The 16,160-nt window shown below is 40.2% G+C and overlaps 3 protein-coding genes across 3 annotated transcripts; all 3 read right to left on the bottom strand.

Annotated features, from left to right (window-relative positions):
• Positions 1-239: 239 nt before the first annotated feature.
• On the bottom strand, positions 240-4,859 carry LOC138615488 (taste receptor type 1 member 1-like). The gene is made up of 6 exons (XM_069689157.1): positions 4,678-4,859; positions 4,140-4,437; positions 3,245-3,970; positions 2,067-2,273; positions 1,640-1,760; positions 240-1,168 (listed from the first exon to the last, which is right to left on the bottom strand). Exons 1-6 carry the CDS (start codon positions 4,857-4,859, stop codon positions 240-242), a joined length of 2,463 nt encoding a protein of 820 aa, XP_069545258.1.
• A 429-nt stretch (positions 4,860-5,288) lies between these two features.
• LOC138615515 (uncharacterized) lies at positions 5,289-9,197 on the bottom strand. The gene is given in 5 exon segments (XM_069689180.1): positions 5,289-5,424; positions 6,005-6,167; positions 7,241-7,438; positions 8,835-9,095; positions 9,098-9,197. Coding segments are annotated over 5 exon segments (858 nt in total).
• Positions 9,198-9,999: 802 nt separating this feature from the next.
• rer1 (retention in endoplasmic reticulum sorting receptor 1) lies at positions 10,000-15,956 on the bottom strand. The gene is made up of 7 exons (XM_069689121.1): positions 15,841-15,956; positions 14,198-14,279; positions 13,873-13,977; positions 13,263-13,359; positions 12,666-12,744; positions 12,062-12,197; positions 10,000-11,958 (listed from the first exon to the last, which is right to left on the bottom strand). The coding sequence occupies exons 2-7, from the start codon at positions 14,276-14,278 to the stop codon at positions 11,869-11,871; spliced, it is 588 nt and encodes a 195-aa protein (XP_069545222.1). The 5' UTR covers position 14,279; positions 15,841-15,956; the 3' UTR covers positions 10,000-11,868.
• Positions 15,957-16,160: the final 204 nt, after the last annotated feature.

Genomic DNA, 16,160 nt, shown 5'->3' with positions numbered 1-16,160 from the left:
GTGATATGAAAATATGCATTAGTATATAATTTCAAGATTTTGTTTAATAATGCATTCCCCAGTAAAAACGCCAAATACACAATCAAAAATATGTCACACAATTAGTTTACAACACAACCATAAGAAAAAGATTCCAACTGCTCTCTACTTTTTACCATCTTCTCTCAAAGGCTACAATTTTACCACTTCATTGAAAGTTTTCAGAAATCCTGAAGCTCATCAGTCCTCTGTGGACATAATTATTGGCTAATTGTTTTTGTATAATTCTGAATCAGACCTTGGAAGTACTGCTGTGTGTTTTTGTGGGGTTGAAAAATAATGATGAAACATTTTGGAAAAAAATACCAAAACAGAAAGGAGTAGAGGCTGGAGAGTACTGCCAGAGCGTTCAGGATTTGGATGTACTTTCCATGATAAAGCATGTACTCAGTGGCAAAGACGATCCATGTGAAGATCAGCAGGAGGAGGCAGAAGGTTATTGCTTTGGCCTCATTGTAATTTTTTGGGAGGTCTTTTCCCATGTAGGAGAAAATAAAACAAAGTGAGCACAAAGATACAAGTAAAATCACAGAACCACCTGCTGCTTTAGGATTAATGTCACAAACAACAATGGTTTTGTCTGGGTACCATTGTGTTTCATTAATGGGGCTGAGAGTTACAGAAGAATAGCCAATTGCGAGTAAAAGAGCCTGAGTGACAAATGCTGAAGCGATGACCAGCCATTGTCCGTTATATTTCATCCACCAGCTGTGGAGCTTGGGGAACTTGGCGGCCATTTTGAAAATGCAAACGATTTGAAAAGAGCGCACGACGAAACATGCAAGACAAACAGTGTAGAACAAGACAAATGGTAAGAACCTTAAGATACAAAAAGAAGTTGTTGGTTCACCAAAATAAAAGAACACACTGAGACAACACAGACTGAGGCAGCCTAAAATTAAGAAGCACATTGGTCCTCCAGCAGATCTGACAACAGGTGTGTTGTAGTTGACGGCAAAGAGAACAAACACTACTAGTGTGAGGCCCACCAGGGCCCAGGCGCCTACCATGATTATTATCGCCCCACTATCTGTGAATGCTGCGTACTCCACCAGCCGCAGATTGCATGATGTACTTCCTTCTGCAGACCATTCGGTCTCCTTACAGGAGATGCACTTGTAGGGATCCTCTGTTTTACAAGAGAGACAAACAAAGACATGGTTGAATTTAAAGAGAGATCAAATAGTAGTCAGGCATTTATCCGTGATACTGCAACATTGGACAAATGTTTTTCTCACCACTTTGTGTTGTGTTTACAATTTACTGCTAATGTTGGAGTATATAATCACTATAGTAGCTTCCTGAGGAATAACCACCTTTTTTCTTGCCTTTTGCTCTCTGCAACAATATTTTTTGTCTGAACATAGTTTTTTTGTTCAGTAGGTGATACAAGGGGAGAGACCTGGTGTCAGAACTTCACGCACAATGTATTCTGGTACATATAGGCACTGAAGGCACGACCCCGGGAGCAGGAAAATGTGGCCTTCTTTGTCAATATAGCGCACACACATAATATTCCAGGTGACAACATTTACCATCAACACTGCCTGGACATCGGCACGGCTTACACATTTTCTTCCTATCATTTAGGATAATTTACCTATGCTGTTGATATAAGTTCCATTTGGACAGATTTCACAATTGAAGCAGCATCTGTGGATTCCATCTTGTTGTTTTACATATCCTGTGGGACATTCTGGGGAACACTGTGAAGTAGGCACCTGTGCAAGAAAATGATTTAGCACAAAAACAAATGTGTATATAGCTTCTTCTTTTTTTTTATTTTTTTTTAAAAATCTAATTGTGTTTTGTAAAAACTAACCAGCATTGCACATTATATCTAGACATCCTCAAATTTCACCATGGATACCCACCATTGTGTAATACTCCTGAAATTGTTTTACTAAACAAATGCATCTTGGTGCTTATGTTCAATCGTCCACACATATATCCAAGTGGGAAACATAAACAAAGTATTTTTAATCACCAGAAACTGCATAAACGTTTGATTAGATAAAACAACTTACTTCTCCCTTTGTAAACCATTGAATGCTGGTGTTGTTGATGAAGATATGGGGTGATGGGTGATGATTATAAAAGCCGATCTGCTGTGCATCACCACTTTGGTTCCAAAAAACTATTGAATAGGATGTGAGCTTAAGGTCACCATTCGCATCAAAGTTAATACTTTGATTTAAAAGTGTAAAATTGGACTTCTTCAGCTCTCTTAGAACCTGATGGTGGCACACAAAGGTCAGATTATTAGCATGTGTCTGCAATAAACATTGGAGGTGTTAATTACATAGATTGAGCCTCATTTTAGTCACAAGTTTATACAAACACAATGTGCTAATGCTAACAATTATAATCGTTCATGCCTTTATCTGGCACACTGAAACCTTCATGGTGCTCATCGAAAAAGTAAATGAACCATTATTTTTTATCAAGGGGTTAAACGTCCTTTGATCAGATAAAACCTGCTCAAAGCTCACGGAGAATCTAGACCAGTCTTATGCAGAGGACTGTTGCAGGTCAGCCTTACATTAGATGTTTGGTGTGAAGGCTCACACTTGGCCATCCACTGGGTTATGGTCTGTCACCTCGAAAGGTCGATTGTCTTTGTTTAAAGTAATTCTGTACTGGCTTAGCTTTGTCAGCCACCCTGACATTATTGTGGAAGATACTTTGATCGTCTTAAATTCATTTGCATCTCAATGACGACTTGTCCTAGACCAGAGACCGCAAAGCAGACTCAAATCATGACATTCCCCCCACTGTACTTCACTCTTCGTATAATGTTCTCATGGTGGTACACAGTGCACTTTCTCTATTACATTTAGTGTGGCATGTTCTTGTAGAACCTTTCACCCTGACGTTGTGCAGTATCAAGGTGCTGCTCAGTGACTTTCAGATGTGTAATAGTAACCTACGTCTCCATTGATTGATCAGACTGCAGATTTCCTAACTCCTGATACCAATCACCTTTTGTTGATGTCTTAAGCCTATAGATTCACATAGACTACTCTTCTTGAACTGCACTAGGAATGTTTGAAATGTGTACTCAATATAGACAAGAACAATACCAAGATTGGTCACATTCAAAACATTTTCAAATCGTAAGACACACTTGTCAGACACATAAACAGCAAAGAATGAGATGTTAAGAACAAATTAAATGAATTATCTAATTGACTTGTATACTTACCAGGTGTGGGTACAATGTAATATTGCCATTACACCTGCTAGCTCCACATTGCAAGGCATTGTGTAAGGCGTGGGCGATGGCATATACAGCAGAATAAACAGGATAAGAGAAAGATGGGTCTGCAGCAATGATTTCTTCAGCACTCAGGCTGCTGCATTTGCAAATCTGATGACAAAACATCTGTTGTTCTGCATTTTCACAATGAGTCTGAGATTTAGAGGAATATATGAAATCACTGAAACCAGGTATTTTCATTTGTGGCTCAGACACCCCGAGTACGGTTCCAATATTTTTGATTCCTTTTTCCTTGGGGAGCCTCTTGTTTAAGGACCATGCATCCCCTGCTAGCCACATCTTGTCGGTGACATTTAGTTGTATTGCTGACTTAATGAGAGCTTCAGCAGTCCATTCGGGTGCAAAAACAATAATGGTGGGCACCTTGTGTGCTTCTATTTGTTTGAACATTGTGGGGTAATCTGTGTCATCGTTGAGTCCTTTGGTATACGCCAGGCAGATCTCAGTGGACTTGATCCTCTTTAAAAACAAGTCCAGGCCATCTTTACCATAATCATTGTCACTGTTAAGAAAAGCAACCCAGCGCCAGCTGAAGTGCTGCAAAATGCTAACAATCACGTCAATGACGTCTTTATTGGCATTGACAGTTCGTAAGAAAGATGGGAAATTCTCCTTTCTTTCAAATACAGAACTAGCAGCTCCATAACTGACCTGTTAAAAGTAATATAGAAAGTGTCATTATTCTCAGCAGTAATACAGTCTTAAATATCACGTTAGATGCTGTTTTAATTTAGGAAAGTTGATATAAAACTGTTTTTATCACTTATTCTGTAAAACAATAAATATATTTAAAACCGCGCAGAACTGTTGGCAGGTTTACCATAGGAATGAGATCCATCATGAAGAGTGGAGCTATAGTCAGTGTCTCGGTGCTTGTAAACGAGCCGACCACTGCTATCAGTTTGGATGGATTCTTGTGTGGTTCTCCCCAAGGCTGGATCAAGCCATTAACAGAAATGACGTTTAAAGCGTCTGGAAAATTCATTGTATCTGAGCAGTGATCAAATATCTCATAGCCGAGAGAAACATTTGGCAGTAGGTTGGTAGAGTTATTGATTTCGTCCACAGAGAATCTCATCAGCTGAAACCTCCGATAACTTGACAGAATCAAAGGTTGACTGTGGACAGAGGAAGGACAGCAATACACACTCAGTCATTAATAACAATATTTAGATCCCTAAATGAATTATTAATAATTAAAGGAGGATTTTTGTGCTACAAGGACTAAAGTCAGTAATGAGGACTTGATGTCCTTCAACATCTTTGATAATATGGCAATTATTTTGTTTGGTTTAAAGGAAATTTGCCCTCCACTAACCTACATCTTAAGGCTTTCATCAATATGTTTTAAAACTCACCTGGAGCAGTCGATGGCTTCTGGTCGCTCATGATAAATTGAGCCACTGGCCTGATGAATATTAAAAAATCCACCAATCAAATAATTTCCATCCAGCTGAAACTCCGAGGCTGCGACGGTGCACTCAGTCAAAGCATGCAGAACAGATCCCAGTAGACAGAAAGCAGCAAGAAAATGATTCATTGTAGTTAAAGTTTGACAATCTAATGTGTGAGGAAATTTGCCTCTGATGTTTGTAAGTTACAAGACACTGGTGATGGCTGAGCCTCAGTGATCATTTCAATGCACATGGGAATGCATCATGTGTCATTAATGCTGTCCAACAATAATGGTTGGACCATTCACAAATCACTATGCAAAAATCATCTGAACTGCTCCTGCACAGTCCCCGGGTTGTACAGTGAAGGAAATAATTATTTGATCCCTTGCTGATTTTGTAAGTTTGCCCACTGACAAAGAAATGAACAGTCTATAATTGTAATGGTAGGTTTATTTTAACAGTGAGAGACAGAATATCCCAAAAAATATCCAGAAAATCACATCATATAAGAGTTATAAATTGATTTGCATTTGATTGTGAAATAAGTATTTGATCCCCTAGCAAAACATGACTCAGTATTTGGAGAAACCGTTGTTGACGAGCACAGAGATCAGATGTTTCTTGTAGTTGGTCACCAGGTTTGAACACATCTCAGGAGGGATTTTGGTCCACTCCTCTTTGCAGATCCTCTCCAAATCCTTAAAGATGCTGTAAAGCAAATTCCAAGATTTGCTTCTCAGTACATTATATATGTGTGAAATGAGTTGCTGAAAGCATGTGCAAAGCTAGAAAACTTTGTCGCACTGAAATGTGGAGTTAGACCGCTGAACAGTTTCTTATCCGTCTTCAGCTCAGGTTTTTTAAGGCGGCGTGAAAATCCAACCTGTCTACGTCACAGCAACCTATCTACGTCAGATCATAGCCGGTTCATATAACCTCTCACATGGTGAAACGCTATAAAAGCCTGGAGCTAATTTGCATAACAGGTCATCCCACTGGACTTCAGTTCTAATCCTGCCGTAATCAGATTGTTATCGTACATCAGCTAGCTGCTACAGAACGTCTCCCTCCACCCGCAAGTGCATCTTTCCTGGATGCAAGAACCTCCAAAGCAGCGCTGCATCGCTATTTAAATTTCCTATTGATGAAGGAAAAAGAGGTGGATTGATTTCATGAAGAGCTAAAAGAGACTTTAGGATTAACACCAACAGCCGCCTCTGCAGGGACCATTTCATGGCGGATTGTTACACCAACTTCCACCGGAGACGGACGGAGTTCACGGACACACCGCTTCTCCTGCAGCGCGGAGCCGAACCGAGCTTCACCCTCACGGCCGTTCGTCTCTCGGTCGCACCGGCACCGTCCGCCGCTGCCGCCGCTGGCAGAGGGTCCGCTGTCGGCCGAGTGTCCGCCCACCGCCGCCGGTTCACCACTCAGCTCAGTTCTGTGTGCTTGTTATAATTATACTAGATAACTTTTCCAGAGGTAACGCTTATCTTAGCAAACCGCTAACGTGATTTTATTCTTATTTTAGTATTATTATACTTTATTTTCATGAAATGGGAGCTAACGTGCTAATTAGCTTCTATTGAGCTCGTAGCCGAGCAGAGTCCAGAGGAAAATGCTCCGATAACCGCGGACTGTTTTATGCGTCTCAATATAGCTACGATAAGGAACTATAATATATGTAACTCTGTATTTTACATGTCGGGGTGATGGTAAACATGGACCAGAGGATATCTTGTCCTCCTGATTAATGAGGGTTGTTGTTTTTGTACTCCGGTGTGTAAAGTTACAATCACCGACCCCCTCGGTTACATGTACCAGTACCGGTCCGGATAAACGAGCCCGACTACATGTGCAGGAGGCTGAAGAGATCAGGTGGAGGAGGAGGAGGAGGACATCAGTGGAAGAGAAAGACTGTCGGCTTGACCTGAGCAGGTTCAAAGTTTGAATTGACATGTGATGTAATGAATTGACATATGATGTAATGAATTGACGTGATGTAATGAATTGACATGTGATGTAATTAATTGACATGTGATGTAATTAATTGACGTGTTGTGATGAATTGACGTGATGTAATGAATTGACATGTGATGTAATGAATTGACGTGATGTAATGAATTGACATGTGATGTAATGAATTTACGTGATGTAATGAATTGATGTGATGTAATGAATTGACATGTGATGTAATGAATTTACGTGATGTAATGAATTGATGTGATGTAATGAATTGACATGTGATGTAATGCAGCGTTGTGCATGTTGCAGACGTTACAGAACTAAATCAACTCCTCCGCTCTTGTTATCTCCACTATTGTAATGCAGGTGGCTGTATGTTTTAGGTCATTGTTGTGCTGGAAGACCCGTCCACGACCCATTTTCAGTGTCCCGGCTGAGGGAAGGAGGTTGTCGCCCAAGATTTCACGGCACATGGCTCCGTCCATCCTCCCCTCGATGCAGTGAAGTCGTCCTGTCCCCTTAGCAGAGAAACACCCCCACAGTATAATGTTTCCACCTCCATCCTTGACGGTGTTCTTGGGGTTATAGTCAGCATTTCTCTTCCTCCAAACACGGCGAGTCGAGTTGATGCCAAAGAGCTGGATTTTGGTCTCGTCTGACCATATCACCTTCTCCCAAGCCTTCTCTGAATCATTCAGGTGTTCATTGGCAAACTTCAGACGGGCCTGTATGTAGCATAAGGGAGCTTTTATCACTCTCTGGGCCTTTGTGTCATCCCTTAATTATGAGGCCATCACTAGTCAATCACGGTGGGCAAGCATCATATAAATGCGATGGGGATTCCCTTAGGTTCCCCCCTGACGTCAAACGCGTCCCGCTTCTGGTCTGCCTGACTTCCGCCACTGTTGCAAGTATGCCAGAGTGCCGCGGTATTGTTTCTGTCAGTCGTGCTTTTCTGGTATTATATTGGCTTTCTGTGGTTTTTGTAGACGATCTCTTGGGCTCCCCTCATCCTGCACAGGTGACTCGCCTCATCAGTGTCGGTCTCGATTACTCCTGATTTTATTATATTATGGTGTCACGTTCGTAACCACGTCGTGTTTACATAGCTGCTGGTAGCAGCGCTACATGCCATCCTCCCCCCTTCTGGAGCAGACAAACGTTGCTTTATCGGGGACTTTTGGCGGGTTGGCGTGGAACTTTGCCAGAAAGTGGCTAACCCTGCTCATGTTTAAGAACGCTACTGTTTTGCCTACCATGTTTTGCCTACCATGTTTTGCCTACCGTGTTTTGCCTACCGGGTACCGCCTTACTCTGTGCTGCTTTTGTCTCCAGTGCCTGACGCTGCTCAACTACCGGGGTTCGCTTGCTCTTGACAGCACTGCGCCCCTGCTTCGTACTGTTTCATGTCAGCGTCACACTGTTGTTTTGAATGGAAAAAACTCCTTTTAGCTTGAGCCATTTTACTGTGCGTGTATTTTGACAGAGGATGTTTAGTTCCACTGTGGAATTTTGTTTACATAAATTGGGTAGCCGAGTTATTTTGGTTGTTTGTTTTGTCTTTTCTTATTTTTCTTTCTTTAAAGTGGAGCCTTGTTAATTGTGTTCCCTGTCTCTGTAGGAGCTGCTGGGCCTAAGGTGGTGGGGTTGGTGCCTCCTGGTGTTGGTGTTTCCCTTTGTGTGCTGTGTGGTTTGGTGCACCCCTGGTTCTGAACCCTCACGTGTGCTTGCGTGTGGCCGAGTGATTTTGTGCCCACGTGTGATCGGGGTGCCTCCTCTTTTTGGGATCCTCACCTTTAATGGTCCACCTCTCCACTGCTAAGCCACAGCCCTGAACATCTCTTTTAAATTATTGTATCGGGCTCTTTTATTAGTAGTTGGTGTTTAAAAAGATCTTTGATTGAACCACTGTTTTGAATAATGAATGTCACAATAAAGATTCATTGTTTGTAATGGAACCATGTCTCCTGCTCATCAGTATAACAAACCTGAGTGCCTTCTGAGTTCCCGATACTGTGTGGGCAAAACTTATTCTTTAGGTGAAATTCCTAAGGTGGCGTTGTCGTACTCTTACTAATACTATTGGTTAATGTCCTTGTAAACTCTAATCACACCCTCCTCCCGCCACATGTACATGTGCCTTCTTGAGCAGGGGACCTTGCAGGTGCTGCAGGATTTTAATCCATTACGGCGCAGTGTGTTACCAATGGTTTTCTTGGTGACTGGGGTCCTAGCTGTCTTGAGATCAGTAACAAGTTCCTTCCGTGTAGTTCTGGGCTGATCCCTTACCTTCCTCATGATCATCGATAACCCTTGAGGCCAGATCTTGCGTGGAGCCCCAGACCGATGGTGATTGATGGTCATTTTGTGTTTCTTCCATTTCCGAATAATCGCACCAACAGTAGTCTCCCTTCACCGAGCTGCTTTCCGATGGTCTTTTAGCCCATTCCAGCCTTGCGCAGGTCTACAATCCTGTCCCTGATGTCCTTAGACAGCTCTTTGGTCTTGCCCATGGTGGAGAGGTTGGAAACTGATTGATTGTGCACAGGTGTCTTTTTTACAGGTAACGAGTTGACATTCGGAGTACTTTCTTAAAGCGAGAGGACAAATCTAACCGGTCTGTGGGAGCCAGAATTCTTGCTGGTTGGTAGGGGATCAAATACTTATTTCACACAATCAAATGCAAATCAATTTATAACTTTTATATGATGTGATTTTCTGGATTTTTTTTTCTTTTATATTCTGTCTGTCAATGGTAAAATAAACCTACCATTACAATTATAGACTGTTCATTTCTGTCAGTGAGTAAACTTGGGGTTTTCCCAGACAATTATAACACTCAGATGCAGTACCCACGTGTTTTTTTCACAGCCTCTAAGCCGCTATAACTTCATTGTAAGCTGTTTTACTAATGTTTGCTGATTATTGTTTTTATGGCAGACAAGAGCATTTTATAATAATAATAATAATAGTGCAAAATGATGTGAAAATGCATAGTTCTCAGTCAACTAACTGCCAACCTCCCCCAGGTACCACAGGTCCTGAGCTCTCCAAAAACCAGGGAAAACCCAGAAATTAGTACTAAATTTGAAAATGATGCTTGTCCCCCTTACGTGTCAGCAGGAGACTGCAAAACATAAAGTAAAATATTAAGACAGAAAATTGCAAGAATGTGGACTGCGAGTATGGAAAAGTGAATAATGAACTGTGCAGAAATGGATTTTATTACAGAAAATAGAAGTGCGTTGGGCCCACATCATTTTTTTTAGTTGTCAGTAATGAATATCTACAAAATATGAAGCCAAGACACCGATGTACTGTTCGAAGGGACACTGCCTCTTTAATAGCATTTGGAGTGAAAAAATTACACTTAAGTTATTAAAATCAAATTTTTGTTTGTAACTGTAGCACAAGAAAACAACATGCAATCCATGAAAAACATATTCAGAAACCAATTAACCAGTTTTGCTTTTATCAGTTTCAACTGAAATGGATTTAAACACTTGGAAACAGTATGATGGTTGGATGAAAAGAAAAAAAAAATGAAAATAAAAATCTCAAGAAAATTTAATATTTTAAAATATATATATATACACAAATCCAGACAACCCTTTGAAACACAAACTTTTTACAGGAGAATGTTCGATCCCTTACTACAGTGCTGATCAAAGTTTAGTAATGACAGATTCCCAGTATTCTGATAGAAAAAAAAAGAAAATCAACTGGTTCATAGAAATGAATGCGTGATCGGCACCCACTTCATCCATTTGTTATAACAAAAGCTCTCAATCTCTGTTTTCTTATGTTTCCTCTGCAAAAGAAAGAGAACAACAGTTTGCTTGGAATGACTATATTTACCATCAGAATGTTTTTCAAAGTAAACACAGATTTCTAAAGGACTACAACAGCTAGTCTACACAAACCAAACCTCAGTCTTTGAAACACAGATGGATAAATGTTTCAAGGAGAAGAGGTCAATGGGGTAAACTTGCTCGACTGTTTTGTCAGATTGAGCATGTCATAAATTGGACTTGAATACTGGCTTTGCACTTTAAAGACAGTTATGTTTTGAGTATTTATCCCAATATAGGTGTACAAATCTGAGGTAAAGCAAATTCAGCAAGTTGCAATTTAACATAAACACCCCCTTCAACTCTACCCCCACCCAAAGCGATCTTTAAAAATTTAGTTTCTAGAGGTGCTCAGCAACACAGTATCCCATTTGTTAACTCTACAAAGGGGCAAAAGTAGAAAGAACTGGTTCTAAATTACACCAGACTACAGGAGACTAAATTAGTTGGGATTAGTGACACCCTCCTTGAATTATGCACTCAATTATGTGGTGGGTGGCCGACAATTCAAATGCAGTGAAAGATAATCATCTAGATAATACATAGAATCACATTAGTAGCCAATTCAAGATAAATAATAATCAAAAATAATTTGTGCTAAGCCTAATAATTTCAAGAGATAAAGTCTGATTGGTGTTTTTCTGCCCGTCATGAATGCATATTCAAGTGAAATGTGACTAATTTCTCCAAAGTGTCTTCATTTAGTACAGAGGACAACTGCCTGAGACATTTGTAAGTCAAAGCAGCACATTTCAATCACAAAACATGAAATGAATCAACTTGAAGAGCCTGGCTTTTTCATCAGATTTCACCCTATATCTAATCATGTTCTTTTGCTACTAACTCCACTGACTTTAAATATAGTACTTGTTACAAATAAGTAAGAACGATATATTAATCAAAAGTTGGCATACTTGGGAGAGGGAAATGTACTGGAATCACCACCGGAATAAAAAATAATCACACATTTTACTGCAAATTGTTTTCAGTGTGGTTCCATCTGGGTGACCTTATACTTACCCTATGGGGTTAAAAAAAAAAGAAAAAGGGAAAAGGCAGCACTGTGTCTCACCTACTACTGAATTAATGCAGACCAATCATCAAAAAAAAAAAAAAAAGTCAAAAAAAAAATCTTAATAGACAAAGGCAAAATTTCCAGACTAATTTGATCCGTGCTGCTCATATCCTCATCCAACACTGTGAATCATGGATCAAAACTCCTATTTTTCATGTTACTGTCCAGCTTACAAAAAAAGATCTCTAACCCTCTTCACTCCCCATTAGCTGAGACCAATAGATTTAAAAGGAGAAGGAGAGGAAGGGTACATTTTTTTTAACTAGCAAAAGGTTTCCCTGTGTCGTCCTTGCCTTTGTATGTCCTCTTCCCGTGTGTGAAGGGTAGGTATCTGTACTTGACCATATGCTGGAGGAAGGTGGGGAAGAAAAGGAAGAGAATTAGCAACAGGTATTTATAGATCTTGCTTAAACATGTTTACCACCGTGTCAGTGCATGTGTCAGTTTTTACCTTAATCTGCCTCTTCATGGTGATGCAAAAGAGCATGATGAAGTACATTACAAGTATAGGCCAAAACACTGGCACATTGAAGGCATCAAAAAATGTGCAAATCATGGCGATGACGATGCCTTTTGTCGCTGAGTGCCTGGCCAAAAAAAAAAAAAGGAACATCAGTTAAAACAGTGTACCTATCTGTTTTCTATTAATCATGTCCTCTCTTGCTGCTCCTGTACATGGCAGGCAAGGCCCAACACAGCATAGATGCTACATTAGCAGCATGTCCCTTAAAATACATTTATATATAGAGTAGCTGCTCAAAGATAATTTACTTTGAAATATTGTCAAGTCTAATGAAAAGTTCTGCTATAGACATGACCTATGGAAGACAGCGATGAAGTTAAAGATAAAGTTGAGCTGATATAATATTACAATGGGTCACAAGCAAATACATAACAATTAATTCAACCCAATATCTTTGGTTTATGCTAAAATGCTTTTCCGAATGAGCTCCGCATGACTTAATATTTGGCCACACAGGTCATTCTGAAGAACAGAATTTGCAATCACTCTGGATGACAGGAATAGACGGCCAGACCACGAGCTGGACTCTCACCAGAATTTGAATTCAGGCAACCTCCTGATGAAAGGGCGGAACTCCTCGTTCTGCTTGGTAGGAAGGGCTGGGCCCTCATCTACAGGACAGACAGGTTACAGGGTGATGCAGTGGTTTTCACATTCTACAACTTAAGTACAAAGGAAATGTTCTTCAGGTCACAAAGGGTGCATGGATGTATGTTGTTGTATGTTTGACTTGGACGTATTTTTTTGGAGTCATCATTCTAAATTTTAAATTACACACTTTAAGCCAAACACTTTCTTTAGGAATTACAACTTTATCCTCAAATATATGAATGCACAATAGCGTTCTGTTGTTTGGATATATATATATATATATATATACATGTATATATATATATATATATATATACACACACACACACACACACACACACACATACCAGGAAACGTATAACTGTAAATACATTGACGCGTACCTGTGTGGTTTGACAAAGCACTGTCAGTAAAACCCGCTTTTACTTTGACCTTTGATGGAAGTGATATTGAGCATACCAGGAGGTAACCTGCTGCCACACACACACAACATGGGCACATTCCAAAAAACAGATCTGATTGAATTGCTTCAACTTGCCTTCGTCAAGCAGTGAGGGATCCACTTTTGGCGATAGAAAAGCAATGAACAGGTTGAGATGGTAGATTCCCAAAGCATATGTTACTATATACCAACCCTGAAAAGCATCATGAGAAAATTACATTAAAAGTTTTTCTGGACAGCAATTAAACATAAACGTGCATCTTTGTTAGTGACAAGTACAAAGTTATGAAATCAGAACATGCAATGAGACAAAATTCTAATCCAAACATTTCACACAAAAAACAGATGAGTTACATATGAACCATGTTATTCAAACACTTAAAAGCATGGATCATCTTCCCCTTCAAAATAAAAGAATGAAGATGTGCAGTCTCCCCTAAAGCCAATCTTTCACCTAGGATAAAAAAAACGTCAAAGACCAAAAACATTGATCTATTAAAATGTAATACAGGACAACAACAGCACAAACTGCTAGTTAAACAATTAATAAAGCTATTTAAAAAAAGAGTGGACACTTTCAACTTCACAAAGGTAATTGGCATTCAAGTAAATAGTTTCATGACACTATTGTTTGTATAACAGCTTTTGTTGCTTACATTCTCGATTGATAATAAGATGATCTGAAAAACTGGAAAACCACAATTACCTGTAGTATGTACACTCTGATCATGTAGACAGCAGTAAGTAGTAGAGTGGCTGCCCACCGCACTGCATGGAAGGGTGTCGACTTGTCTAGCCATGACTGATAGATCTGTTACAAAAATACATCGAAGAAACGAAGCCATCAGAGGTAGAAGATACGATCTCTCACTTTAAGTTCATGCTATTCTCCTAACAGCCACTGGGAAACATCACCCTTTGCATTGTGACATGACTTCCACTAAACTGAAAGCTCAGATGTGACATTAAGAAGTATGTTTCGATCCCTAATTACTTGACATATCTGTAATTTGAGTGATAAGAGACATTACCTGTCCAATCCCTGTGAAAAAGGCAGCAATTACAGATGGTTTCCCATGGATTGACTCCCCAACACTGTCCCCTTCTGACATTCTGCCAGTCAGGATAAAAAAAAAAAACACATTTTGATTAGTGCTTCATGGATATACGTGACCTGGCTAGTCTGATTTAAAACAGACTTTTGATGCGATGTGGTGGACAGCATCATGAGCTCGCACGCATCCAGTCCACTATACTCCTTCCACTCTCGCAATACTACAAATACGCCTGTTCTCAATTAAAAACACACTGTGCCTGCTTGTTAATGGAGGATTAATTAGGACGGAAATATACCGAATATTTATAGAACCAGAAGTGTGTAACTGTGAGAAGCAGAGTCTTGGTTCAGTCCTTGTTATGTAACTGTAATGTAGAGAGTCCAGATGGGCAGCTGTCTGAAAATATATCATATATATATCATATATATGTATGTATGTATGTATATATATATATGTATGTATGTATATATATATGTATGTATATATATATATATGTATGTGTATATATATATATATATATGATATATATATATATGTATGATATATATGTATGTATGTATGTATGTATGTATGTATGTATATGTATGTATATATATATGTAGGTAGACAACACCTCGGGAGAGATCAAATATAGCAGAGCTTCTTTTAAAAGGAGTTTTTATGAGTGAAACATAAAGATGAGTGCAGGTCTGAGAGGAGTGTTTCAAACGACTCTGTAACGAGGACATCATGAATTTCCTCGGTGTCGTTCACCGGATGTCCACTCAAACTACAACGTTCACTGCAGCGTGAGGTCAAGTTGTTTTGGTTGTTTGACGACCAGCACGTTGAATGATGAACTCCGGCGTGAAATCTTCTTCCCAGAAAGGTAACACCGTCCTGAGGTGTCCGCGGTTTGGCTTGGCTAACCTTAGCTGCTGAACCAGCTAACAGGCTCGGGGCTGTCAAGGAAGCCACCGAGCACGTTTCATTGATCAAAACAACAATAATAACAACGCAGTTAACATCGAAGAAAAACCTTCCGCAGCTATTACTGACATTTCCTCTGTGAAACCGTTTTAAATTCTTCCCGGTAGCTTTTTTTTTTTTTTTTTTTTTTTTTACAAGTTAGCGCTTGAGCTAGCTCTCTAAACGCACAGTACCCTTTACCCACAAATCACGGCTCGTGTGGGATTTGTAGTTTTATTAAAAACTTCCGTCATCCCGCGTCGACGCCGACATGAACTTACGTCACTACATTTCCCACAAGTCCGACGCACCGGCGCACTGGAGCCAGACAAAAAGAATTGTAGTTCATTACGCGCGCTCTTCCCGTCGCCAGCGTCGTTTCCCGAGATGCACCTGAACTACAAATCCCAGGAACCAACACGAATACTTGACAACTCACTTCCGGAGAAGCGCTACTCAGCTGCCAACAACTCCACAGCTAACCCAGCTAGCACGTTCAGAAACGAAACGGGATCTTCAACCAAACCGGGTCCGTCACCTCCCACCGATGGGGTTGTTTTCAATTGGGTTTCCATTTGATTCAATACCTGTCTGCGTCTCTCGGCCGCGTTTGCAAAAGCAGCAAAAAAATAAATAAATCAGATAAAGTCATCAATGACGGTCCTCACCTGATCCGGCCGCTGTGTCACTACCCGGCTGTACCTAGCTAGCTAAACTAGCCGCTTCTCGTGCAACCTGGTGTGAACACGTCAGTACTTCCGCGAGGATTCGAACAAACTGCAAGGCAGCATAGTCGAGCCCCGAGAGCTCGATGTAGTAGTCGAGCCCCGAGAGCTCGATGTAGTAGTCGAGCCCCGAGAGAGCTCGAAGTAGCACTAAGGCTCGATCAGTCATTGCACGATTAGTTATGTGTCTAAATAACTAAAATGTCCATTAAAAAAACAACCAAAAAAAAACCTCAGCCCACTGAGTTGAAAACCTTTTTATT

The sequence above is a fragment of the Brachyistius frenatus genome, unplaced genomic scaffold (genome assembly GCF_029030835.1).
Source record: "Brachyistius frenatus isolate BFR_SWC_R1_liver_20210118 unplaced genomic scaffold, ASM2903083v1 Contig_6, whole genome shotgun sequence".
Classification (NCBI taxonomy): Eukaryota; Metazoa; Chordata; class Actinopteri; family Embiotocidae; genus Brachyistius; species Brachyistius frenatus.
Note: the sequence above shows the minus strand (reverse complement) of the source record. Positions and strands in the feature narration are given on the sequence as shown.